The sequence below is a fragment of the Dromaius novaehollandiae genome, chromosome 4 (genome assembly GCF_036370855.1).
Source record: "Dromaius novaehollandiae isolate bDroNov1 chromosome 4, bDroNov1.hap1, whole genome shotgun sequence".
Classification (NCBI taxonomy): domain Eukaryota; kingdom Metazoa; phylum Chordata; class Aves; order Casuariiformes; family Dromaiidae; genus Dromaius; species Dromaius novaehollandiae.
The window spans coordinates 39,353,088-39,379,251 of record NC_088101.1 but is presented as its reverse complement, the minus strand read 5'-3'; the positions used below and the strand labels follow the sequence as shown (position 1 = coordinate 39,379,251).

The following is a 26,164-nucleotide window of genomic DNA, read 5'->3' as shown; positions in this document are numbered from 1 at the left end:
ACAGACCCAGTCCTCCTTTTCCAATAACAAATTACTCGAGGTCCAGTGGGAGTTTTGGCCAAGGACTACATAACATGTTTCTTAATGAAAATTAGTTTATCAATGTTATTCTGCTTTTCTGGTTATACAGACTGTGATAATGACTAATATGGTATTTAAACAGACAGAGCCAAAGTTATTCTTCTATGATGTCACATCATAGTGAACAGTGAAAACATATCCAAGTGTGTTATCCCTGCCCTCTGGAAAATCACCTCTGACAAGCTGGATTTAATCGTTTAATTATCTCAGATTTAAAAAAAAAAACAGGATGTTGACAGTTCATCAGCAGGGAAAATCCTGGCAGACCACAAGAGAAGCGTTGAACGTTGGCTCAGAGGCAAGGCCAGCTCCCAGCTGATCATAACGCGAGCTGTGTGGCTTCCTTGGAGACGCCCTCGCTCATTAATGCCGGCCCAGAATTCCCCCTGTTCTGATAACATCCCTCTACTTTTCACCAGTATTCTTCCCTTCCAAAATCATACTTCTGTCTGCTCTCATAAAACCCTCCACGTTGTTCTCCTGATAGACCACCGTTTTGGGAGACTGTCTAATCACCAAAGTGCTGGCAAAGGGAGGTCGGTTACTTGTCCTATGGGAAAACCCTACAGTCTGCATTGCAATAACCTTCTCCAGGGCATGAAATCAGACATTCTGATTTTTTTTCCTTGAACTAACATGACTTTGTGCCTATGGGAAACTGTTGGGGGTGGGGGAAGGACATGTCATACTGTAGGAGCCTACAGTAGTACTGTCTGGCTGCATGCCTGAGAAGAGGGGAGAGAGAAAACAGGCAACAAAAGATGGCGATCATGTAAGTCTGTATTGTCTCCCTTCCACACTTAAAATACAATGAAATATTATTAAGTATCATTCTTATGTGAGTGTATGAATACTGATTTCCTGTATCAATGGACCAATACTAGAGGGAAGATGAGCCATTCAGCTTCTAGGCAAATGATCTATAGGGAATCAGAGAGTAATTATTAGTAGTGTTTTGTTCCTTTGCATGTGCTTTTTGTCCCTTGCTTAGGTCTAAAATAAAGTGATTTTTTGCCATTGTCAGATACTTTGTGAAGGCAGTAGGTGTTACTTCCTATGGAGAAAATAAGAGAGAGAAACCTGATTTGCAAAGGAGGAAAGGTTTGCTTTGCATTTCTTGCACATGGTGTACAAAAAAGTAAGTTTTTTTTCCTGGAAACACAATTGTTTTGAATGGTTTATATTACAGATTAAATTATTTTTTCAGATTATGGCTAATTGTTAAGAATCTGAACTCAGAGAGTCATAGGTATAAAATAGTTAACTGAGATAAGTTTTTACTTAATCTTTTTAAAAAGTGTTTTTCATTTTTGCTAATAACAATTTTATTCATGCCAAATAGATACTCAGAGAAAAGCTAGAGACCTATCTCTGTACAAGATTAGTTACTTCAAACTCCCGGTAAGGGACTGAGAACATTCAAGACAAAACCTCCTGTATGACTTCCAGCAAAATCACTTAATTTCAGATTTGATATTTCAGATGTTTTTAAGGTAAACAAATACACTGGCAACCATCCCTCAGTCTCCGTTTTTTCTGTCATTAAAAATGACATAAAGCCCCATCTTTTTAAAGTCCCTCCCTGTTCTGCAAGGTGTTCTGCATAAAGTTTTATGGAAGTCCACAGCAATTTGCTGAATCAGAAAACAATGCACATTTGGAGACTTGGGGTCAAATATAAACATTAGCAGGTGCCTGCATGCTTTTAATTAAAATCCTATTGGTTTTTTTTTCAAAAGCATTTGGGAGGTGTAAACTGCTCGTAACTCTTTGCTCAAAACTCCCTGCTAGCTTGGACAGTCATACTCCTTGCTTGCTCTTCCAGCCTTGTGTTTTCGCAGCATAGTATCCCAGCTTCAACAGACTCACTAGTGTCCTGCTTTCTATAAACTGGAGGGTAAGAAACGGTGATGCAAGGTAGAAAACATGAGCTTGGATTTCCTCAGCTGAGGAAAAAATTAAGCCCTGGTCTTTTATTTTGTAGGCAAATGATCTATTCGGATACTCTTTCTAAGGCCAGCAGCAGCAGCTTGTCAGCAGATGGGTTTTGAAGAGTGCTCTTTCTGAGAGCTGTTTCTAGGCTGTGGATGCGAACTGGACAAACACCTTCATTTGCAGCCCCAGTTCACACACTGCCTCTCCAGAGAGCACAGCATTCCTGTTTCACTCTTCTGGGGTGCATAACCCTTGAGCCAGCTCTAAGCAGCTCCCTGCTCAGTGGCAGCTTTTTGGATGATCTTTATGTGGGGCACAGTTTTCCCCATGCACTCTATAAAAAAACAAGGACTTTATAATCCAGTTTTGAATTTCATTCTAGCATCTAAAAGTTAGGCAGTGCCACCACTTTTGGAAATCTGGCCGTTACTTTCTTGCTGAAGGCAAAATAGAAAACGAGGAACAGTCAGAATTATAATTCAGGGGAATTTGCCTTTCAGATGATTTTTTAGAGTATTTCTGATGAGTTATTTTGCTTTTCCTCTTTTTCTTTAGGTCTCTCTCCCCAAAATGCAGTTCTGTAATATTTTATTTTAATTAAGGGAAACTTGCATATGGTTTCCATCTACCCATACTGAGCAAAAGAAAACTATGCATAATTAGTGTCCTAAATAGTTTGGATTATATAATGAAAAGTTATTAATTTTGAACTTAGCTTGCTACTAATCAAGAAATATGGCCTAACTGCACAGTATGAGTTGTACAATTTAAATTTTTCTTTAATTAGAAAGATACAGTTTGCACACCCCAAATTACAGAATGTAAGCTGTCAAATACTGTTGTCTTGAGAGTCTTTCCCATAAGCAACTATTTGTTCAAGTTTAAACTTTACAGCTTTATTTAAAAAATAGTAACTTTTAGGAACTCTGTCCTTTAACATGTAGTCACGGCAAATTGTAATCCTGATGGAATTCAGTGTTTTTCATTTGTTGGCCCTGGAAGCTGTGCATTAGTAAAATAAATAAATTAAATAAACAGCAACATCTGTTCCAGTCACTAGAGACTTATTGCTGGAGTTATCTGCATGGGCTGGGAGAAGAAGTTCTAGCAGAGGAGCTCTGCTTTCCATAGCAGAAATTAGTGGAATCACGAGGAATAAATATATAGTCTTGTGTGACCTGTGGGAAATATCTCACCTGCCAAATGATGACGTTAACTAGTATTAAAATCCAAAGTCCTTTAGCATCTGTTCTGCATTATTCATAAGAGGAAGAATCCCATTATGATTAAAGTGCTAACATGGTATCAGTCTGTATCTTACTAGAAAGAAAATCTGTGGTGTAGCTGAGAACCTAAGCTTGTAGGTTTTTCCTTTTAGTTAGTTATTCTTGGGTCCGATGTACCTTATTCTATCCACATATATATGAATAGTATATTTGAATGTATATATGAATATACACACATATCTATGTGTGTATGCGAGTGGGACTGGATAATACATATATGGCTTTAATGTTGTAGTGAAGGCAACTCCCTGTCTTGTTTTTGATAAACAAGCAATAAGCCTATCGGATGCCTGTGATGAACATGAAATAAGAGTAGGTGATCTAATAATCCCTCTGGATTTAAGCTCCATGAATCTCTCCATTAACAAACCTGAGAGAGCAGTCACAAACTAAGTATTCCTACTCTGGCAAAATTCCTGTTGAAGTTAATGAAGTTAATTCTGTTACAATTTTTTTTAAATGTGCAAAATAAATTCTGAATCAGACAAACTTCGTGTGTAACTTGCCAGTACAATTCCATGAAAATCAGCTGGGGATGTAGTAGACAACTGTAGGAAAAAAATGGCATCATGAGGCAGAAAGTTTCAATTCCTTTATTGGAATCCAGATACTCAAAGGGAAGTTGCTTCTCAGGGTTGCAAGCATAGGCAGAAATACATGCTAATAAAGAAGTATTAAAATTAGAAGGAAAAAAAAAAGTTTATAGACCACTTCTGAAAATAATCATTCTGATAAAGTGCTATAGCATGGTTGCTTTAATTGGTAAAATCAAATTTTTGTGAAACTGTTTCTGTACTGAGAAGAGTCCTATGCACTGAAGAAATGAACTTTATGGCAGTTTTTCTGTTCTTAGCTGGAGCCTGAAACTCCAAAGGGGGCTTCCTCTGACAGAAATTAATTACTTCTGGGAAGGTAACCAGTTCCCCACTTTCTTACAGTTCTTGTACAGACACATCTTTTTGTCTAACCTTAGCAAGGGGAGGCTCATAGAAACATAGACTCATTTGGGTTGGATGGGGTCTCTGGAGGTCACCTGAGCCAACCCCCTGCTCAGAGTGGGACCAAGCAAATCAGGTTGCTTAGGGCTTTGGCCAGTCAAGCTTCAAATACCTTCAAGGACAGAGATTCTGCAGTCTCTCTGGGCCCCTGCTCCAGTATTTGACTGCCTTCACAGTAACAGAGTTTTTCCTGATATTGCCTAGTGTAATTTTTCAGTGTTCTAACTTGCGGCTGTTGCCTCTTGTCCTACCTACCACCACGCACCTTCCAGACGAGACGAGGGCACGCTGCTGACTCCCGTTCTGCTTACTGTCCAGCAGGACCTCGAGGTCCTTTTCTGCAGAGCTGCTTTCTATGCAGTTGGCTTCCAGCCCTCGTGGTTGCAGGGGGTTATTCCTCCCCAGATGCAGGACTTCACATTTGCCCTTGTTAAACTTCAGGAGGTTCCTGTCAGCCCAGTTCTCCAGGATGTTGAGGTCCCTCTGAACAGCAGCCATGCCCCCAAATTTGGTATCACCCACAGACTTGCTGCATGTGCACTCTGTTCCATCATCCAGGTCTTTATTAAAGATGTTAAACAGTATTGGCCCTAGTATCAGTCTGTGAAGGCGCTGCTAATAATTGGCAGCTAGCTGGATTTTTGTACTGATCACAACTTTCTGGGCCTAACAGTACAGGCAACTGCAATGCAGCCGTCAGGGAATATGATGCTTATTTCCTTAATTTTAGTCAGTAGAGTCTGGCATCGTTATTATTCTCGTGACAAAAGCACTAGAGGGCAGTCAATGAAGTGATCTGATTGCAAGTTTAAAGCAAAGAGCAAGCAGGAGGCAGTGGTGATGTGTTGGACAGTAGCTGAGACTGAGGAAGAGGTGTCAGCATGTCTTGCCAGATCACTGGTCATTGCTGCAGGATGTTCTCAGCGCCAGCAGTTAAAATGAGTTCAAAGACGAGTAAATAAAATGGAGGACAAGTCCCATGGATTATAACTGTTATTTAAAAATGGTCCTGGTGCTATCTCTGGCTCAGAAAGTTTCTAAATTGCTTATAATATGTATGTATAAACATAAATATGTACAATTAGTTATTATACAAGTTGGAATATTGGGCCGGGCAGACCTGTTTGTATGAGCCATTGTAGAGTATTTGACTTCCATCTCTTTTCATGTTAAAAAAAAAAAAAAAAAAAAAAAGAAGAAGCACCAGCAGGCTAAGTGCTAGTGAGCTGGAAGTTGAAGAAAAGAGTATGTTGGCATTTTTCCAATAGCCAGAGGAAGCTGAAGAGGTTGGAGGTTCCCACTTTCTTTCTCATTCTTTGGAAACATCAGTTTGTTGCAAGCAGCAGGTACGGAAGAGAAGGGAGCAGAATATGGACTACTTAGAGCAATTGTTGCAGCTCTGGGAAGAATTATATTTACCAGCTCTCTCTACTTTAAGTATTGAACGTCAGCCAAGTTAACTCAGATGGATATGTGTGGAGAAAAGGGATGTTTGGTAATTGGAAGGAACATGAGTGTGTCAGCAAAGGCTTCTTCAAGTTTGTGTGAGGGTGATTTTCCATTTTCAAATTATATCTCAGTCTGATATGTAATTTAACCATCAGAATTTTCAGGCTTGTGCAGTGAAAATTATTCACATGAAAGTGTAGCGCAGCCTATATTTGATTACTAGTTGGTTGGCATTTATCTCTCCACTTCTTTCAATTTTGTCTCACACACAGAACATCAGTAATATGTGGACATCACAGATGCAGTAGTCAGGAATTGCAAAATGAAGATATTTATTTTGTAATAACTAAATTTGGTAATTGCAGCTCTTTGAAGTAAAACTGTACAGGGTTCCTATCAAATAATTATGCTTTTAAGCACAATGAGGTGTATAATTTAGAAGCATGGGAACTAGCTTCTTAAAAAGTTGCAGTGCCTAATACCCCTTTCATATTGATTTTATGCTGGTAAAACTCTACTACCTTTAATGGAATTAACCCTGATTTTCATTTACATAAATGCAAAGAAAGTTCAGCCTCAGTGAGATTTTACATACTGTTTCAAGTATGCTTGAAACTGCTAAACCCAATTAATTCCGCATTAAAAAAAAAAAAGCTTAACACAGAGCAATCTAATTGTTCTTATTTCACACACAAACCTCTGAGGCCAGCACAACAGAACAGACAATGATACACTGTTGTCTAGATTTGCAAATAAACATTCAGAGGCCTTTTGAGCTGTATTTTTATCAATGAAAAATCTGTGAAACCACTTAACTAAAAATTAGCTTGTATTAATGTAATCCTGTGCACTGTCTTCCATAGATGATGGAAGTACTAACTGCCTGTATCAAAGGGAAGGAAAAGCATTTGATTTTTAAGACGTAAATCAAGTCCTTCGTTTCTCACTCTTTGATCAGTTTTGCTTACACTAGCACATAATCTTGACCCTCTTTGCTGTCTAATTCTCATTAATTTTCAAACATTAAATTCTTTCCTCTCCCTTGCCTCCCTATTTAGCTTTCATCAAGAACAGAGTGTTTGGGGTTTGGTTTTTTTTTCCTCCAGGGAACAGTCATGCCTCATTCATTTTTCTCTCTGGTGTTTAGAAACTCCATTGCAACATTAAACCATCAGAAAATACCCATCTCTTGGAACGTCAAGTTCATCTTTTTTTGTTACTATGCTGCCGCTCTATGGCCATATGCATAAACTACAGTTTTAGTTCCAGTGAGATAAACTATGTTGAAGGAGTCACTGTGAATGTGAGATAGAACATCTAGAAAAGGCTTCTTATCTTGAAGTTGCAAGATGATTTTTAAATTAGAGAGGAAGAAGTAAAAGACTACCATTCCACCTGTAGGCACTTACCAACCTCATATCTTTACCTTGCAGGCTATCTTTTTGATCATTAATATTGTGCATACTGTAGTACCCTAAAGTGTAATCTAACACTGTGATGTTTGCCTTGGGTGTCTAGGGGTAGAATTCCTTCAGACGATGCTATTTTGAAATGGTGTTTCAAATGAGAGAATATTCAGTCTTTTATGCCAGTAAACAAAAGAATATGATTGCAATACACCCAGCTGAGGAAATGCAGTAGATAGTTAGACTGAAACATTCCTAGTGTCCTTCATATGTATGAAGTTTTGGTGTTTTTACATCTGTGCAGTAACTAAGTAACTAAGTCTATCTAAGTGAATCAAAGTGTGTATTAAATGCCTGTATGTACCATACTCAATGGTTTAAAAACGGGCAAAAGTTTCCATCTGAATTTTTATTAAGAAGTTTTTCACTTATCCAAGGTTAAAATACTGTGCCTAAAAAGTTATCTTGTAAATCTCTTTTCTAACATCTGCTTGTGAAAATGGAGAGGATTGAAATTTAGTAAATCTGCCTTCTTAGATAGAGGGAGCAAGCTACAGATTTGTTTGCCTTTAAGCACTTCCGCTAATGTCAAGGACCTTTCACAGCTAAAATTCAGGTTGAAGAGGGTAGGAATGGTGCTGCCATTCTTTATATCATCATTCCTCAACCTTGGACAACTCTGCATGTTTCCATTCAGAAACTAGAAAGAGAAAAAACTTGAAATGCATTCTTCCCTCATCTTCAAGGCACCAGAACTAGGAGGAAAATCCCAAGGTTGATGGAGATCTCTTTTCTTGTAGACATTAACTTCTAAAGGACACAGTCCCTAGCTGATAACAAAAGATTGGTGGATCAATCAGTCAATCAAAAGATGGGGATCAAGGAGTGGAGTGGAGTGATCCTAATGGGAAGACTCTTGTACATCAAAGAGTTAGTGATCCACGCAACAACTGACCTGAGCAGGCCTGTGCTGTGCTGCTCATATCCCTTGGCCGCAGGATAAACAGAGCCGGATAATCTTTATGAAGAAGTCTGTAGGCAGGTCCCGCTTGTAACCAGCATTTATACCACCTGCACATCCTCATCTTTCTCCAAAAGTGAAGCAGCATGTTCTCATGTGAACATCCTTTTGCTTGACAGTAGGAATGATGAACAGAACTGTTTTCTTCTAAGAAAATCCTGTAAGAGTCCTGAAGACAAAAATGCTGGTGGGATCTGTGCAGTGTGCTATGCCCTGACTGAGAGGTCCATCTGATCCTGTATCATCTTGGGATTCCCAGCATCAGAAGGAATGTAAGATTTAATTGCTAATCCTGCATTCCACTCCTATGTTTGGACAGTCTGATTAAACATTGTATTATACTTAAAGATTTGAGTGGGCATTCTGTCTTACCAAGATCTAGAAAGAACAGGCACTCACCCAGTGCACAACAATAACATTTGAAAGCAATCTGAAAAACTGATGTCCAAAGCAAAGGAATTTCATTCAGATGAAAAAAAGAGGTCTTACTGACCACAGTTGCCCAAAATTCATTCTCTACACACATCTCTCTGGGAAACAATTAAATAGCATAAAATCAAATGTTATTGTCTTTGTGTCCTTGAAAACAAGCCCCAACATTTTAGATTAACATTATGACAAGGAACAGAACATCTCAGAATAGTATTTTCCGGGATGTTCAGCTGTAAGGCATCTTCTAAAGAGAACCCACCGTTAAAAGAGTTAATTAGTTCTGCCAATCAGCCAGCAGTGCTTATGCCCTAATAAACCAAACTGTGATATATATTAGGAGGCTCCGAGTACCCCAGTGATATCCCCACATTTAGGAACAATACTCGTAAAATTTACTATGAGCAGGAGGCTGAGGAAAAAAGGGAATTCATTTAGTAATATAAAGCAAGAGCTTAGAAAGAAATTAGACAAGAAAGAGCTAGGGTGTGGGAACTAAACCAGTATAAAAGGAGATCAAAAATGACATAATTTTCTCAAGTATTTCTACAGCAGTCAGTGGAAATCAGCAACATAAGAGGTGTGGCTTATACACAGGCTCATACACTGTGGTTGCAAGTGGTAATATTGAAATATAATAAAAGCATTTTTAAAGAACAGGAATGCTGACCAAATAGCTAGAGACCAGAATGTGAGAGGGACTGAGGCTGCCTGAAGCACGACGCGGGCAGCCCAGGATCCTCCTCTGTAGTTTATGTTACAGCAGAAGCACCGAGGTCCCTGGAGCACCAGTCGGTGCTTTGTACAAACCCAGCGAGTGCTGCAGTGCCGCAGTCTTTGACACCTAACACAAGCAGCTGAAACACTCAGTCTACCAGCAAGGTTAAAGGGGGAGAGTTAGAGCAGTAGACAGTGAGAAAAATACCACCAGATTTTCTGTTGCATGGCACCATGTCAGGTACATACGCAAGAAAGCTACGTATGCAGAGGCATACAGATAGCAAATGTCTAGGTTAGCTGAAGTTTGCAAAAATTAGTTCAATTGTTGATTTAAAATGGCGAATTGAACTCCAAACCAAACAAGTTCTTGTAACAGGCCAATGCACAGTTTTTCAGCTGGTATAATAAACTGAATAATTTCCTTAATATGGAGATATTAAAAGCATCCTTCTTGTACTGTATGTTATATTTTCATTTCCTGAAATTTCTGTATAACTTTGTTGGCATTTACTGTCATTTTTCTCTATTTTCCTCTACGTTCTTCTTAAAGGGTTAGAAATCCCAGTGTACCATATTTCAGGTACGGCTGCAGCAGGGCTGTATAGAATATAATTTATGCTGCTGAATTCCAAATATGATACATGGCCATTCCAAAATGTCACCGTTTCTTTGTTTTTGCAGTGGCATCCTGTTGTAGGTCTACATTCAGTTGAATACTTTTCACCTGTAGGTCTGGCTCTGCTTCTGAGACAGTGACTGTCCAAAACTGATGTATTTGATTAAAACACAGTAACATGCCCTCAAGATATTATTTTAGAAATCTAAAAATATGTCTCAATACTACTGAGTGATGCTAATCCTGAGAAAGGGATCTTTTCTTCCTTGTGAGTCTAATTTGTTCACAAGGGGAAAAGGCTCACAAAAGCAATTCAGCCTCAGTGTCAAGACCTGGTAATATATAAATATTAAATAAATATATATAAAAATATATTAAATATATATAAAGAGAGAGAAGTAAATAAATGACTACTTTTAGCTTGCCCTCCTTTCCTCTTGTTCTGTTTACTAGAAATTAGCCAGGCAAAGAGATGCTGGTTAGTTATTTTACTGTGGTCTCCAGGTAATCTAGCAATAACCAGAATCCTGCCGTGCCAAAAAAATGCCAAGAAAATGCCTAGAGGATCCAAATGTGGTTTTCCTGCTTTTTTGTCCCTTGCCATTAAAGACCTTGGACAGAGTAAACTAACAAGGTTAGTGCCCCAAAGATGTAGAGTTAATTACCTGGTTCTGCAATTTTTGGTCAAACACCATGTGACTTTTCTGTATTTCCGTTCCATAAGTCATGTATTTCTTTCCTCTTGTCTTTTGGTTTTGTGTTGTCTTGTGTTGTTCCTTTGTTTTATATTGTTTTTTCACCATGGTAGGAACAGTGCCTAACACAAAAGGGCCCAGTCTGAGCAGGAAGCTCTTTGTGCCAGTATAATCACAGTAATAAATTCTTTGGCCCAGGTGCTCTAGTCCACCTTTATGAGCCTTCACTAGATGTAGTTCTTCACAGCACTTCCCCCTCAGTAATATCCAGGTTTAGTAGGGAGGAGAAGATTAGAAGGAGCAAGACACCCACTACCACCCTTGCAAGGCTGTGCAGGTTATGGTCAGATCCAATTCAGAACAAGAAATCATGAGATAAAAAGTAGTTACTATCCCCTTCAGCTACCCTGTGCTCTACCCTCTCTCACCCCAGATCAAGTTTTTCAATGAAATAGTCTGCTCTCTTGATTTTTCGGCTTTGTTTAATTAGCTGTACTGTTTGTTCTATTTTATGTTATGCCTATTAAGCTACCATTTTGTTTCCTGTTGGCTTGACTGCAAAAGACTTATGCCTGAATATTCATGGAATCTAGTAGAGCCTTCAGGCAGCCGTGAATCTATAATGCAACAGTATTTATAATGGTTATTAATAATAGATTTTTTGTGGACACTATACACACAGTAGTAGTAAATTTATTGAAATGTAGAAAGAAAAACTGTTCAACACAATGCAACACTTCAGGAACACACCTTGGTATAGCTCTCAATTGCACACAAACATGCAGTTATACTGCCTGTCATAAAAAGAATTGAATGTGATAAATTCCATGAGCAGCATATTAAATCTAAGGCTTGAAAAGCTAGCCACTTTCACAGTATCAGCTCCAGGAAGCTGGCTTGATTTCCCTTTGGTCTTATGTTTAACAAAGTGCCATAAAATTATGTGGGTGTTCTTTTCTTTCACTTTGAAACACTGATTTTGGAAACTTCACTCTAGAATATGGTTAATGCTGTTCACCTCCTAACGGATAAATATTCAGATCTCAGAATTTCCCACCATTGGCAGTAATTTGCAGCATTGTCATTTGTTAGAAGAGAGGGCATGGCCTGAAATGGAATGGCATTGTTGTTCCATAAATACAACTTCTTCATGTCAGTCTGCAAGTCTGGAAAATTCATGGCTCTTCCATTAGATTGCTTCAACACTGGATGTGTTTTGTGGGTAACGTGAGGACTTTACACGCTTGATCTAAAACCAGCTGAAGTTGGCCGAAAGATTCCATTGTTTTGATTGTAATTCTTTGGAATATGTGTCCTCGTCTACTGAGATGGATTAAAATAGGTATACAGAAATACCTCTGCCAAGCTCCTGTTCCATCCTCACTGCCAAATTACAACACAGGGAAAGCATTCTTGTTTTTGCTGTTTTCTAAATGGGGAAACCCAATCTTGATGTAGAAGGGAGCCTGCCAAATTAAGTGAAGAATGCAGCAGCCAAAAGACTACAAGAGAATTTTTATACTGCACTTGCAGAAGCAGGAGGACTGATTTCACAGACCTAGGGGAGGATAGGCAAGACTAGCTTTAAACTATCTTTGTAGTCTTCTGATTCTGGGCTGCTCTGATGTCTGAACTGGCCCCCAACGTAACAACAGTCTCTGCCAGACTGGGTGCTGAAGTTCTGGCTCTGACAGCTTCCATCTGCCATGTTTTGCAAGAGGCCCTTGAAGAAACAGCTTTTATACTGTCTTTACACAGCCTCCGGCAAGGACTCCACCAGTTGCAGAACACTCCAAATGTTTTAACTGGCATAAAGCGGCTAGAGCACATGTGATGATATTTATTGTGCACAGGAATTACTTCACTTTGTTGAGATGTCTTAAGTGATTTTTATGAGGTCCGCTTACCAGGAAGCAGTGTGCTGACCCAGCTCTATCATCACTGTTCCAGTTCATCAGTGAATTTGCACCATGAGAAACCAGGAGAAAGGCAGAAGACATGACATCTGAGACCCTGGTGAGACCTAAGCAACTTACTCCTGATCAGAGTCTGCATCAGAGTGGACCATATGAGATCATCCTAAATGCACAGGAATGTTTATTATACAAAGAATAAATACATAAACACAACTTTTTAAGAGAGGAAAATGAAGAATTCATCAAATGTATAGTTGAAATACATTGCAAAAAGCTAAGTACATGAAAAATGACAGCACAAACGTAAGAACTGTGATATCAGATATAAGGCCAGAATTTCTGTGAAATAAACGATAACAAAAATCTCTGTTTCTCCTTCTATTCTTTTAATTCCCTGGGTTAAGGTATTAATGATGTGGGGGCATTTGGGGCCTTTAAGAGCCATAAATAAAATAGAAGGTAGCAATTTTTTCCTGATTCTCCTTTTTCTACTGCTACCCACACTCTTCTGCTCTCCCGCTTCCACCTCCCTGTTGCTGTTCTGCAGAACTGCTTGTCCTTGTTGGTGATCATGTCACAGCCCCTCACCTGTGAAAAGTCCTAAGAGACAGTACCTCTGGCTGGTTTCCTGTTCTACCATTTCTCCTGTCATTGTCCTTGTTATTAGCCCTGAAAAAGTTATACTTTCGGGAGCCTAAGAATCTCCTGCATGAAATATGGTTTCACGTAGCATGTGTATATGAGCCAGACTGACTGAAGACAGAGGTACTGTGAGTAGTGAATGGCCTTTTAGTGAATATTTTCAATACAAAAAGATTCAAGTGACAGACTCTGGAAACAAGACATTGGACAAATGAGAGATTAAGTCCAATGGACACAGTTTGTAAAAATTTTTACTTGGTTCAGTAGAATCTGTCCAGTTCTCCTTCTCGGGAGCACTATGAACTTCTGGCTCTCCAATTTCTTCTTGACCCACTGTTTGTATTCAGATAACACTTCTCACAGAAAAAGATTATGTCTTGGAAAGTTCAGCTACACATGCTGTTAAAAGTGATCCTGAGAAGGATGAATGGTAATAAAATTGCCCATCCTTTGAATATGATTCAGATCACACTGCACAAATTATATTTCAATATTGGATAGCTGGATGGGGGATAAACACAGGAAGTACAGGGTTATATGTGCACATGATTTGTCATTTCTCTCTTGACACCACTCACTCTACATGCCTGTTCTTTATTTATAGGCAAGCAGCATGCTGACATTTCAATATACCTTCAGCTCAACAGTTCAGAGTAGAGTCACAGCAAGAAAAGCAACGTGTAACCATGCATAGCCTGAGAATTGTTTCACTGGATTTCCCAAGAATTTAATTTTAAATTGGAAGGTAAGCCACAGGGTTAATTTTACAGGAGTTTTGCAAAGGGGAGGTCAAATTTTACAATAAAAAAAAAGATGTGTAATGAATAGACTGCAAAATGAGGTACTAAATCTCTCTTTACATTTTAGTAGGAGACAATGGATGCTCTTCTGTCATGTAACATCATGTTTTACTTTGTCTAGTTATGGACTTTCATTATATTACTAGGGTCAGAAATCAATCTTAGCTTATTCCTGTAGGAAACAGGAATGATCATGCATGTATAAACACACACTTGTGTGACACAAGCAAAGCTGTGCTATCGTAATTAGAAGGAAGAAAATAGTGCATAAGTTGAATTATGCCTCAGTTAACTTCAGTAACATGCTGGGGTATTGTGGTCATGGACACATTAGAAATGTCTTAACAGCGATGATTTTCCATTGCTCATGCTCTCTATTAATCTCATTTCTATCAAACATGAATAAATTGTGAATGTTTATAATTGTCCCCTGAAAGTTTTGCACTAGTAACCGTACAGAATGAATAGGTGACTTATGCCAGGAGAAGACTAAGACTGTTGGACTATTTAGGAGTAAATAAGATGGAGATTAAATCTTGCTAATACAAGATATGCTGTTTTAAGTTACCAAGGACCATTGCACTCAGGCAAAAATTCACCTCCTGGGGAGAAAAGGAAGTGTTTTTTAAGTGTTTTGGCTCACTAAATTAATTTTTAAGCTCTCCAGGGAAAAATCAGGCCTGTAAAATTTCAAAAGTCTTGAACAATTACCAAAAAAATAATCAAAATGGAAACATTCAAGCAATGTCATTTTTGCCAGTTGTTAACACACCAGGTGTAATGCCAGCCCATGTGAACCTGTCTAGTTCTAAACAGTTATGTTTTTATTTGACAACACATTTTTCATCAAGAAATGAAAATAAAAGTCCTGCTAGACTCAGAAATCTCTGGTTCAGCCAACATTATGTCAATATTAGTGGGCTTTAGTTGCTAACAATTTGCAAGCTGGAGAATTAATAACTAGACTTAAGTTGCCACCATTCACTAATGAGGCTGGAACGTGACCTGCACACCTAACGAGCCATGAATAAAAAAGAAAAAAATCAAGGCTCATTTACCATAACTGTCAAACTAATGCATTTTCTTTAGTGCTAATCCAGAGAATGATGAGCTCTGGTGCTGCAGCAGTATATCAACATTCAGCCAGTGTAAGCTTCAGAGTAAAATGAGAGACAATTTACTCCAGAACATCTCCTCAGTATTTGTTTTCCTTTCGCTATAAACTTTTCTAATATCTTGCCCTGGGACTGGCTGATAAACCCGTATTAATCCCCTCGGAAAGTTACAGCTGTTATAATTGTGTGAGGTGGGACGAAGGTTTTATCTGCATATTTTACATTCTCCTCTCGCAAATTTTTGCATCCCTTTCTCACTCTTAAATCATTGTTTTGCCAATAGTAATTGTGTGTGCTACAGCTATCAACAGCAGGAAGTTCCATATGTTGCGGCACAGATGAAACGCAAGACAGAAGAGTGACTCAAACCCACCTCCTTTATATGCACCCCTCCAGCCTGGGCCAAAGGAGGTTTACTGTAGATTTCACAGTGAATTCTGGATCAAATATTGTCTTTTAATTATGTCTTTAATTAAATCAGGACATCTGATTCACTTTCCTCAGCTCCAAAGAAGTCTGAAATTGTAGTCCAGCTACAAATTTGGGGCATGACCAGATCTGTGGATTTGTAGAGTGTAAAGGCTGTGTTGCAGCCCTGAAGGCATGTTTGCTGCAGTGTAAATTCAGCTCACAATTTTGTCCCTAAATCCTCTGCTCATCCACAGATGAAAATCTCTTGAGTTTCACAGAGTATATAACCCTGACTATCTTGCTTGGACCCAAAGGCTATAAGTGAAGGCCTAGGTGAAGCTTTTAGTGTGAATATAACTGCTTATCTTGCAGTCAGGATATAAGCTAAGCTATTAAACACTAAGTGGTTTCTTCCAGTGCCTCTCTTCCATTCCCCTCATAGATAGATGTTTTTTTCTAATATTCCTTGAGGAAGAATCACAGAATGGTTCACCTCACTGTAGGACATGCTCCCTGAAGTTGTAGTGACGTATCCTGGTGAAGATGCAGTCATTTGTGAATCACAGCTGAGCTAGACTGGCCTGGAGTCTCAGGCTTGTTGCTGATCGCCCAGTTGACTCTAGGAGATACAACACAGAACTCACACCCTGGAGGAAGAAGATGCTATGTGTGAAGCCAGTTGCATACTCCAGGCTCTGGGCTGTTTTGTGGAATAAAGCAGTCTCTGAGAGAGCTGCTTCAGGACCGAGAGCTTGTTCCAGGCTCCAGCACAACTCTGAATGCACAGGCTTTGTGAAGACATCCCAAGAACTGATTCTGACACTCTCTTCCTTATTTTCCGGACCACTGAGCTCTTATGGGTCTGGAATTGAATGCTGTAGAGCTCCTTTAAGCTGCTTCTGACTTTTAGACAGTATTGGGAGAAGGGGAGTTCACATTACACCTAAATGATTTATTTTCTGTGAAACAGATCCTGAACTGGTGAAGTTAATTTGTGATGATCAGTTAGCAGATTTTGCCCATAAAGACAATTTAACTAGCCAATGGGAACATCAAGAAAGAGCACAGACAGCACAGGTAAATGTGTCTGGAATCCTTTTTGCCCTGCCAGTTCCCAGATGCTACTCCATGTTCTTGGAACCACCAGAAACTCACGTAAACTAGAGCGAGGCCCTTCATCTGAGGAGAGGAGGAGTAGCCCATACCTCCTACCAAGGTGTAAAAAACCCAGAAGTTCTGCCCAGGTTTATCTCTGCCCTTCACGCTTTCCACACTCCCAAAGCTTTCTGGTTTGCAGCCCCTTGAAGAATATGGCATTTCCTTTGAGCTAGTGAAGATGAAAAAAGCAGGCCAAAAGCTGTGACGTGAACATGGCCTGGGAGCTGGCTGGTTGCGCAGCAGCCATCTTCTCCTCCATCCTACCACTCTCCTTGCCCTTTTTTGGAAGGTGGGGGGCAACAAGAGAGAAGGAGCGAGAGATACTTATGCTGAAAATCCTCAGAATTGGACACACAAGGACTGACAGAAAGACTCTAGTGGCAACTGAAGTGCAGAGCTCTGGACATGATAGCTAGAAAGACAAAAACTAAAAGGTGTAAGGAGCCTTTGCCGGAATCTGGGCTATAAAATTTGGGCTGAATGAGCCATTTCTCTTGGAGGAAGGAGTGCATTTTTTTTCTGTGGAGAAGAATAAACAGTATGAGTAGCTATAGTCCGAGAAAGGCAGAGGTTTGGGGCAGGCTAGAAGAGTTATGGTATGTATATATTGGGGAAGAGTAGGAGAGACTATGGTGTCATGGAATGTGACAGAAGAGAAGGTGGAAGTCTTAAAAGGCTGAAAATCACACCTTAGGGAACATATGAGCTGCTTCAGTTTTCATCTATCTGTTGTGTACAGCTCTGTCTCAACAACTGCTTAGAGCAAAGCTTTCCTGCAAGATGTGAGTCTTCTGCAAGAAACTGTCCATGGAACACAGGATTTTCCCAATAGCATCTTGCAAAAATCCTTTTAACCTTCCTCAATCCAGACCTCATTGGCAGCTCCAGACATTTTGGCAGATATTTGGCTTCCACTTACGTAACTAAAACAAAGGAAATTTGGTTACTGTTGTGCCATCACATTATAAAGTTTAATTTTGTAATTTTTTATCATATTATTTGTTTTCTTTCAAATTAAACAGTCCTGTGATTATACTTGGTGAATATGGAAAAGAATTCTGAATCCAGTGAATGTGTGTATGTGTATACAAAGTAATAAGGATGCAAAAAAATCAGAGAGGGTCTCCATTGTTGGGCTATGTTGCTAACAAAACTCAACATCAATGGGTTTAGCAAGAGGTCTGTCATTGACAATAAAAGTACCAGGTTGCTTGATAGTAGCAACATATGAGTAACATGAAACTTTTTCAGGTAGTCGGGAAAACAAAAGTTATGCAACTCTATTTTTTATCTCTTTAAATATTATAGATATTACCTTGATTATTCAAGAGCTGTCAACTTAGAAACTACAATTATATAAGTACATGTAACTGCAGTGCAGAACTCCTAAAGCCTAACAAAATACAGTCTTGCAGTCAAGAGTGAGAAATGCTTAAAACCCACAGTTGATGGAAGCCTCTTTAAAGCCAATGTGAAGGCTCTGATGATGAAGACTTTTGCAATCATCTGGTCTACTGACATTTGGTGATTAAAGGAGGTGGTGTAAAACTGAAAAAGACAGGACCGATACTATCATGTAGGATTTTTTTCCCTCTTAATTGTTACTGATCTATGCAGGTCCTTCAGTCTTGTCAGATTAATTGAAAAATAAATGTCTGAGAAACATTGCTATATCTTGCATCGCGTTTGGCTGGCTGGCTTAAAGTGAGTGGATGTCATCCAACATTTTGTCAAGGGTCCTAGTCAAGTACTCAATCAAAGCTATCAAACTGTTTTTCTACTCATCAGCTTTTATTAAAAACAAATTGTTTTAAGAAGCTGAGTGTTGCTGAATGTGTGACTGAAAGATAATGTCTGTAACAGATCAAAATAATTTTTTTTAGAATTTGGAAACCTGCAATATTCTATTTGTTATAGTCTACTTTGAATTTTTGAAAAACTTCCACACTAGAAAAATATTTTTCCATGACCAAACACACATCAGCGTAACTAGACTATTATGAGTTCATTAACATTAAACTGCTCAGCGCTGAACTCACAAATAAGTAATTATCCTACAATTATTTAATTGCAGAACTCTCCTATTGCTGAATTTTAACATTCTCTTGTGAACATTTTTGGTAAGTGTGAATTGTGGCAGTGTTCAGCACAAGGAAAGTACAACGGAGTACCTGACTGCTCACAGGTGGTACAGTGGAACAAAAAAGGAGACTGCAAATTCTGAATTAAACTGTGAAGATTACCCATGTGCATGTTGTATAAGTATCCAGTGAAAAGCACTTTGCCTGCATTTCATGGCAGCAGAGCAGAAGAAAGCAAAACCATTAGCAAATCAAATATAACCAATTTAAGAACTGTGGGAAGCTTACAAGCCTACTGCAAGAGACCGACCAATTTATAACTCCCTGTTTCACCTTTTGAGAATTCTTTTGGACTCTGTTTGCTATCTTTCATAAGTTTTTCCTTGTCAGCCTTTTGCACTGAAGCACAAACTGCAGCAGAAAAGCTGGACTCTCATCCTGGGGCTAGCATTGTCTGTTCCTAGGTATTACACTCACATGTGTCCAGCGCGATAACACTTCTTCCATCATGGTGTTTCCAGCCCACTTTGCACAATATCAACACTGTCTACTGATAATCTGTGCTTATACAGTAAATATTAACACTTCAGGACTCACACAACCTATCAACAACTTGGTCATGACAGCTTCTCTTTCTAAGAAGCATTCACCTCTGAACCAGCTCTTTTTGCTTCCGTATTTCCTCAGATTTTTTTTCGACCTGTCTTCCTTTAATCATGAAGGCAGTAGAAGCAGATATATTTATTACCCAGTGAGTGATAATTAATAACAGAGAAAAACAATGTTAAGAGATCTTTATTATATAACAAGACAGGACAGGAAAGGGCCCTGTTGTCCACCAAAGTCAGAAAGCCACAAAAATAACCAAAATCATTAGTAAAACTAATCTAAAAACTGACAAATAGAAAAATGCCTCTCTGAACAGGTTTTGCCCACATGGCAGCCATATTTTTTGGCAAATTGCACTATACTGTTCGGTTTTTTGAAATTACTGGATTTTTTCCTTAGATGCAGAGATCCTCCTTTCTTGAGGACAGTTTCAAAATTGCTAGTTTTGAGTAAAGATAATTTCCTGCTGTTTCAAGAGGAAAGGTCCTTATTCAAGGAAATCAGTACTCTTCTAACTTAATCATCTTCACTTATCACAAAACCATCTACCTGTAGACTCTCATCATGCTGATGTGATGAGAGCCACAAGCAGTTGCAACAACGCAAGGGAAGCCACATTTAGCTGGAGACATTTCAAGAAGCCTGCAGGCTTGTGATATGCCATTTTCCAGCCACACTAAAGCCCACTGGATCTGCTGAACACAAATGGAGATCACATTGTCAGATCTTGGCCCTTGGCAGCGTCAGTTTACTATACTGGCCATACTGCCTATGTCAGTCAGTCTATTGAACGAGATCCTTGTTATTTTTACTCAGAATAAAAATAATGTTGTTGTGTCCAAAGGCTACATTTTCCCTTTTGAAAACAGTCTTTTTGCATCCCTCACATTTTTTAAAAATCCTTTGTCTCCATTCTTTTGTGGTCTGGGACTCCTGTATCCTGGCCAAGCACTGCTACATTCATTCCAGGCTTCGGCTGTGTTGCAGAACTTGAATAGACATTGAGGCTACATGGGTGACTTCAATTAAGCAGTTCTTTAGAGATGATATTTTTTGTTGAAAAACAGTATCTTTTTGCAGGGCCAAAACAAAGTGGCAATTCCAGGGATGCAAATCAGAACAAAATACGTAAAAAATTGTAACTGCCAAGGCAACCAATTGTAAATGTTCAGCAGAGAGTACAAAGACCCATTTACCATTTGCTTCCTTCTTTTACTCTACCATTGTGAAATTCCAAGTATGTACATTACAGCAAAGATAAATATGACAGAGTAGAACCTCAGTGAGAAATTTCCAGATTCTAACAACTAAATTACAGACTTTCTGAGGCATTAAAATGTGTTTTCTTGGAGAAGTGCAGCTATGAAAATGTACACAATCGGTTTATTCCTGTGCACACATACGCAGAGATACTCACTGCAGTACTACAGTGCAAGATTATTTTGCCTTCGACCTACTTGTAAGACACAAATATATTGTATGTCATACAGGGCTTCACGGCAGCACACATCATATGCTGATCTGTTCCTCTCAACTACCTGAGACTAGGGCTAGTGCTCTGCCTTTTATTTTTACTTTTTGAACTTTCTTCCATGTGTATTTCTCCTTCTCTTTTTATTTTCATTCTTTTTTGATAATTTCTCTTTGTTTTATTTGCTGAAAACTGAAAGAGGAGCTTTGTTTCTTGACTTCCTAGAGAGAATTTGCTGCATGGCTTTAATTTCTGCTACACTTCAAACTGTTGGGTCCATTCCCCTCCTCCTCTTTGTTTCCTTCTTCCCCTGGATACCACAACCCAGCTGAACCTTTTTTTGTTCTGATCAGAGCCAAATTATTACAAATTACTCTGTCTGGCCTAGGCTGTTATTAGACCAGCCAGCAAATGTGGCTGTTTTGATTATTTCAACAGCTGGTTTTGTTACTTGTCGAAAGACCTGAAACCAGAGCACTCTTCCCCCTGGAAACTGCCTACCCAGATGAAGCACTTCGAGCACTCCTTCGGACGACGATTTATCTCCTGCCGACTTGTTAACACATACTTACACTTGGACACCTCCATTATTTGCGCACCTATGTCAAGCATCACACCAGAGTTGTGATGCTGTCTTTGACAGAGCAATCCTAAAGTTGTTGATCGTCTGAAAATACCGACATAAATTAAAAGTGAGGCACAGCTCACAGGCACTTACAGCATGGATGGGTGCGTCTGGACAGGCGCTCACTAGAAAAACGTAACTTCTCAGAAGTGGAGTTCTAGACGTCCCCCCTCCACCTCTGCTCCCGTGGAGTCCTTGCATATGAGTAGGATCCTGCAGCTAAGAGAAGTGAAGAGTATGTGAATATATACTATCCTACACATTCCTTTATATTACCCTCTATACACTTGTTCTGCAGGCTTTTAAAGCCAAAAAAGGTCTCTAAGCTTGAATGCTGGTGGGACACGTACACAGGCAGCGTGGCTATACCTCTGGACAGTGTATCCTGAAGAACTCCAGCTACTGGTGAGCAACCTCCTTTAGGAGGCAATATGCATTACTGCATGGTTTTTGTAATAAATGTAAGAACAAAGTAGGTTTATATCTCATCTTTCAGAAATACAATTCAGATATTTCATGTGCCACTGTCTTCCATTTAAATTTTGTTTAAATACTGGAGATTTTTACTTGTTTCCAGTAGTGCTCCTTTACAGTATGCTGGTTATTGCCAACTGAATCTCGTGTCCGTGTACGAATGGTATCATAGCTTGATCTCTTCCTTCCTGGAGAAATCTGTCCTCTGTCAATTCCAGGCATCTCTTGTCCTGAACCTCAGTTCCTGTCCTGAGAGCATTTCCTGCTGCCTGACCTTGGTAAACTGCCAAGCTCTTGGCTCAGATTCATCACATTATACAATTTAGGTACTGCACTTTCATTTTGTAAGTAGGACTTCCCTCAGGTCTTTTTAATTGTGCTTCGGCCATATTAAAAATATAGAAGATTGTTTTTAATATATTCATTATCCATTTTCCCACTCTGTCGGAATAATTTCAGGCCCTCACCTGTAGCCATGCTTTTGTCTGGAGCTTTGGCTCCAGAAGCCCTACTCTAACTGTTGCACAGCTTGCAAAACAGAGTTTTGAGGCAGTCTCAGTGAATTAATCTTGCTCTGTGAACTCAAAGCAACTCTCCGTGATGGTCAATGTTAAATACCCGTGATCCTTCCATACTGTCTGGATTAGTTGGGATTTTGGGGAAGGTTTCCTTACTCACAGTTAGAACTACTCTGTTCAGCATGTTTCTCCTAAGCCTAAGGTCTTTCCAAACATATTTTTCCTATTTTATGTGCTTGAAAGCCTCTATGTTGTCAGTAACAACAAAAGCAAGTTTAATTCAGCTTTCTGGACCCTTCCAATCTGTATTATAGTCTATCTTATGTTTGTGGTTTTTCCTATCTCGGTAATTTACGTGATGGCAAGCTTCCCTTCCCTCCCCCATTAGTAGTAAAACATGTAGTATAAAAAGGAGATATTCATGAGGAAGTGAAAAATGGATGGTACTGGTCATTCTTTGTGCTTACTGGAATTTAGGACCTGAATACAGGTGCTGGATTTTGGCTCCGCAGCAAAGGACTTGAATACAAACACTGTGCTTGCTGCTTGCTTTGCACTGGGGAGTCTCTTTTGTCTCTAGCACAGGCGTACCAGCAGTTTCTCTCTGGTGTTTTCTGTGGTTCCTCATGCTCTCCTTGATAGAACTGATTTTCTGTGCTTTTCGTTGCAGGTGAGGCCTTGCAGCACAGCCCTATGGAGTATTTGTGGCAGCACTGTACCGCTGAGGAATTACGGAGCCAGTCTAAGTCCACTACAAGGCGCGCTGATCTTGCACTGAACTTTGTGAGGTGAGATCCTTCGACCAACATGCAGTCTGCCCCGATCTACCCCTGCAGACATCATCTAGAAACATAAGGCTTTTGCAAATATGTATCTGTAGCGGCAGACTGACTTGTCTGTCTGTAATATATTCTTACTGGGCGTGCAGTTTTAAGCCTAGCCTTACGTCCTTCTGAAGTATAACTAAGATACCACTTGAGCAGAAGACTTTTCAGGGAGAAAAATCCTCTGTCAAAGAACAATGATTGTAAAGTTAAGTGTTGAAACACTAAAAAAATGCATAGACACTTATTTGTGTTCATGTATCGTGATAAATTTTTCAGTTTCACGGTCAAATACTTTTGTTGTTGTTGCTGTGTATCTGATTTATTCAGTGCAGAGAGCAGATGGTGCTCAGTGAGTCAGCGCAGCTATTGCTCAGCATTAAGATTACTCAGTATTTTGTTGCATCTTCCTGGTCCAATTTGCGGTCACACACTTTATTCGCTGCACATTATTCACCTGCGCCGCAGCTTAACTTCCTCATACTTTTTCCTTATGGTGCCCAGCATGGGGTCAACTGTAAAAACATCCCCGATTTGGTTTTAGGATATCCACACCATGAAGAAACGGTGTCACTTCGGTTCCAGATACAAGGAACTGGGGCCCGGAAAGCTGAGGTTAACCCCCCCCTCCCCCCGAGCTGGAGGTGCCGCTGTGAAACGCGCCCAGGTCCTTCACGTTGCCGCTGCCCCTCGGGCCCCGCCGCCGCCCGCGGAGCCCCCCGCGCCGCGCCGCGCCGGGCCGGGCCGCCCGCCAGGTACCTCCCCCCGCCGCCTCCTCCGCCCCCTCTGGCGGCGCTGCCCGGCGGCCGCGGGGCTTCCTGCTGACGCCGGAGCGCGGCGGCGGGCGGGGAAGGGCCACGGCGGCCGTCGCGCGCTCCCCTCGGCCCCTCCGCGCAGGGCGGCGGGGCGCAGGTGCCGCGCCGGGCCGCGGGGGCGGCGGCGCGGAGCGGAGCGGGGCGGGGGGGCGGCGCGCGGCTCCGCGGCGGCGGCGCGACATGGCGGCGGGCGCCGCCTGAAGGGCGCCCCCCGCCCGCGCTCCCGCGCCGCCGCCGCGCCCCTCGCCCATGGCCGAGGCCTGGCGGCTGGAGGAGGACGAGGAGGAGCCGCGGGAGCGGGGCAGGAGGCACCGCAGGGGCGCGCTGAGCGCGGCGGCAGGTGAGGGCCGGGCGGGGAGCGGGGCGGCCGGGAGGGAGGGAGGGAGGCGGCCGCGCCGGGGCACGACGGCCCCGACGGCAGGCGCGGAGCCGCCAGGCTGGGCTCAGTCGCCCGCCGCCGGGCCGCTCGCCCCAGCACGTCGTGGAGCTCTGGCCTGGTCCCGGCGACCCGACTCCTGTCACAGGTCGGGTCGCGTTAGCGATGCTGCAGGAGTCGCCCAGGTCAGCGCTGCCTGGACGGGGTCCGACCCGTGCGCGTCCGTGACCCAGGGGCACGCTTCTGCAGGAGGTGGGGAGGTGGGCTTTGCAAGTCCTCCTTGCCAGGCTCACGCTGGCGTGGGCACACGGTGACCACCAGAGATGCGGCCGGCCGTGTCGGGGAATGAAGTACGTCACCGATTTTTCTTGTAGCTATCAACGTAGAGGAACATCCGATTATAAACCTGTCCACGTTTAGTAACGTCCTGTAGGTGAGGACAGCAGAGCTTGACAGGTGGAAGGCAAGAGCTGGTGTGTGGAAAGCGTGGAGACAGGACCTCAGGAGAAGGTAGACTGGTGCGGCTTTAGAGACCTGGAGCTCACAGTAAGCTTTTGTTTCGTATGGTGGAATCCAGTGGACCCTGGCCCAGCAATGGAAAGTGTTCCCGTAATTCAGTTGTCACTGTTAATTGACAGCACTGTTAATTGACATTGCTTAGATCAGTTTTTGGGCAGTCGCTGAGGTGGTGAATGCGGCATGTTCCTCTTCTGTCAGCGTAGAATCCCTCCAGGAATACTTGGTTTCCGAAAGTCTTTTTCCAGGGAAAATGTCAGCTGCGCTGCATATTTAAAGTTGAATTCCAAATATTCTTGGTTTTAGTAGTTGTGATACAACCTTAACCCTGTTTTGTCTCAGCTTGAGCAACAAGAAATTGAGCGTTCCTTTATAGATGACAAAGCGTAGCAGCTTGAGGGATCTCGCTGTGGGGAGAAGCTTGGAGCATAGAGGCCCTGCGACTTCCAGGGAGCCAGGCCATGTCAGGGCTGTTCTGGGCAGGTGCAGGATTAGCAGGAGCCTACTGAAACCATTGTGGCTTGGCGTGCACGCAGGATTTTGCCTTGTCTAGAGCAGGGTGCAAAGACAGAGTGTTGGTTCTCCTACATTTTCCACAGCAGCTGAATGTTTGGGCTGCTATTTATTATGACTATTCTTTAAAGTTTTTACTTTGGAATTTGTTATTAGTAGAGAACCTATATTTGGTCTTACAGCTTATATATGTATATAATCTTAGCTTTCTTGATCCTGCAGGTTATCTTGGATAAAATGCTACTAATCAATAATAGGGGGTCCATCTCTTATTTTTTTATTATTTTTTGACCTGACAACGCCCTTCTAGAATGTGCCCTGCATTAGTGACCTTACTAGTGTAAAGTATGTGTAAACGACTACCACTCTGCTTTAGCTGTTGCACCTTATTTGCATCTGTATGGAAGATTATACAGTGGAACACAGAGCAAAAAGACTCCAAGCAGGATGTTCTTAAAGGCATCGTTGAAGAATATCACTTAAGGTGGATGAGTTTGCTGTCCTTCCCTTACTTGACAATTGTCCTATACTTTTGTGTACAAGTCTATAAATGCATTTTTTGCATGCCATGTGTGGTTGTAGTGATGAATAGGTAATGTAAATAGTGCCAGATAAACCTATTGGATATCTTTACAGGGTTTAAAAAAAATTTTGTAGGTGCAGC

At 41.0% G+C, this 26,164-nt stretch overlaps 1 protein-coding gene and 1 long non-coding RNA gene across 7 annotated transcripts in view; one reads left to right on the top strand and one right to left on the bottom strand.

The window, feature by feature from the left end:
* Positions 1-12,716: 12,716 nt before the first annotated feature.
* Positions 12,717-24,089, bottom strand: LOC135328210 (uncharacterized). Its single transcript, XR_010388973.1, has 3 exons — positions 24,040-24,089; positions 21,558-21,683; positions 12,717-17,601 (listed from the first exon to the last, which is right to left on the bottom strand). It is a non-coding gene; the product is annotated as an uncharacterized LOC135328210 (long non-coding RNA).
* Positions 24,090-24,260: 171 nt separating this feature from the next.
* The window catches only part of SH3D19 (SH3 domain containing 19), an 85,493-nt gene continuing 83,589 nt past the window's right edge, over positions 24,261-26,164 (top strand). For 2 of the 6 annotated variants that reach the window (XM_064510810.1, XM_064510809.1), the window contains exon 1: positions 24,263-24,435. In XM_064510810.1, the coding sequence (XP_064366880.1) occupies positions 24,345-24,435 (91 nt within the window). In that variant the 5' untranslated portion in view covers positions 24,263-24,344. Of the gene's footprint in view, positions 24,436-26,164 lie in introns of all 6 variants that reach the window. The other 4 variants (XM_064510808.1, XM_064510806.1, XM_064510811.1 and 1 more) reach the window with 4 other exon arrangements.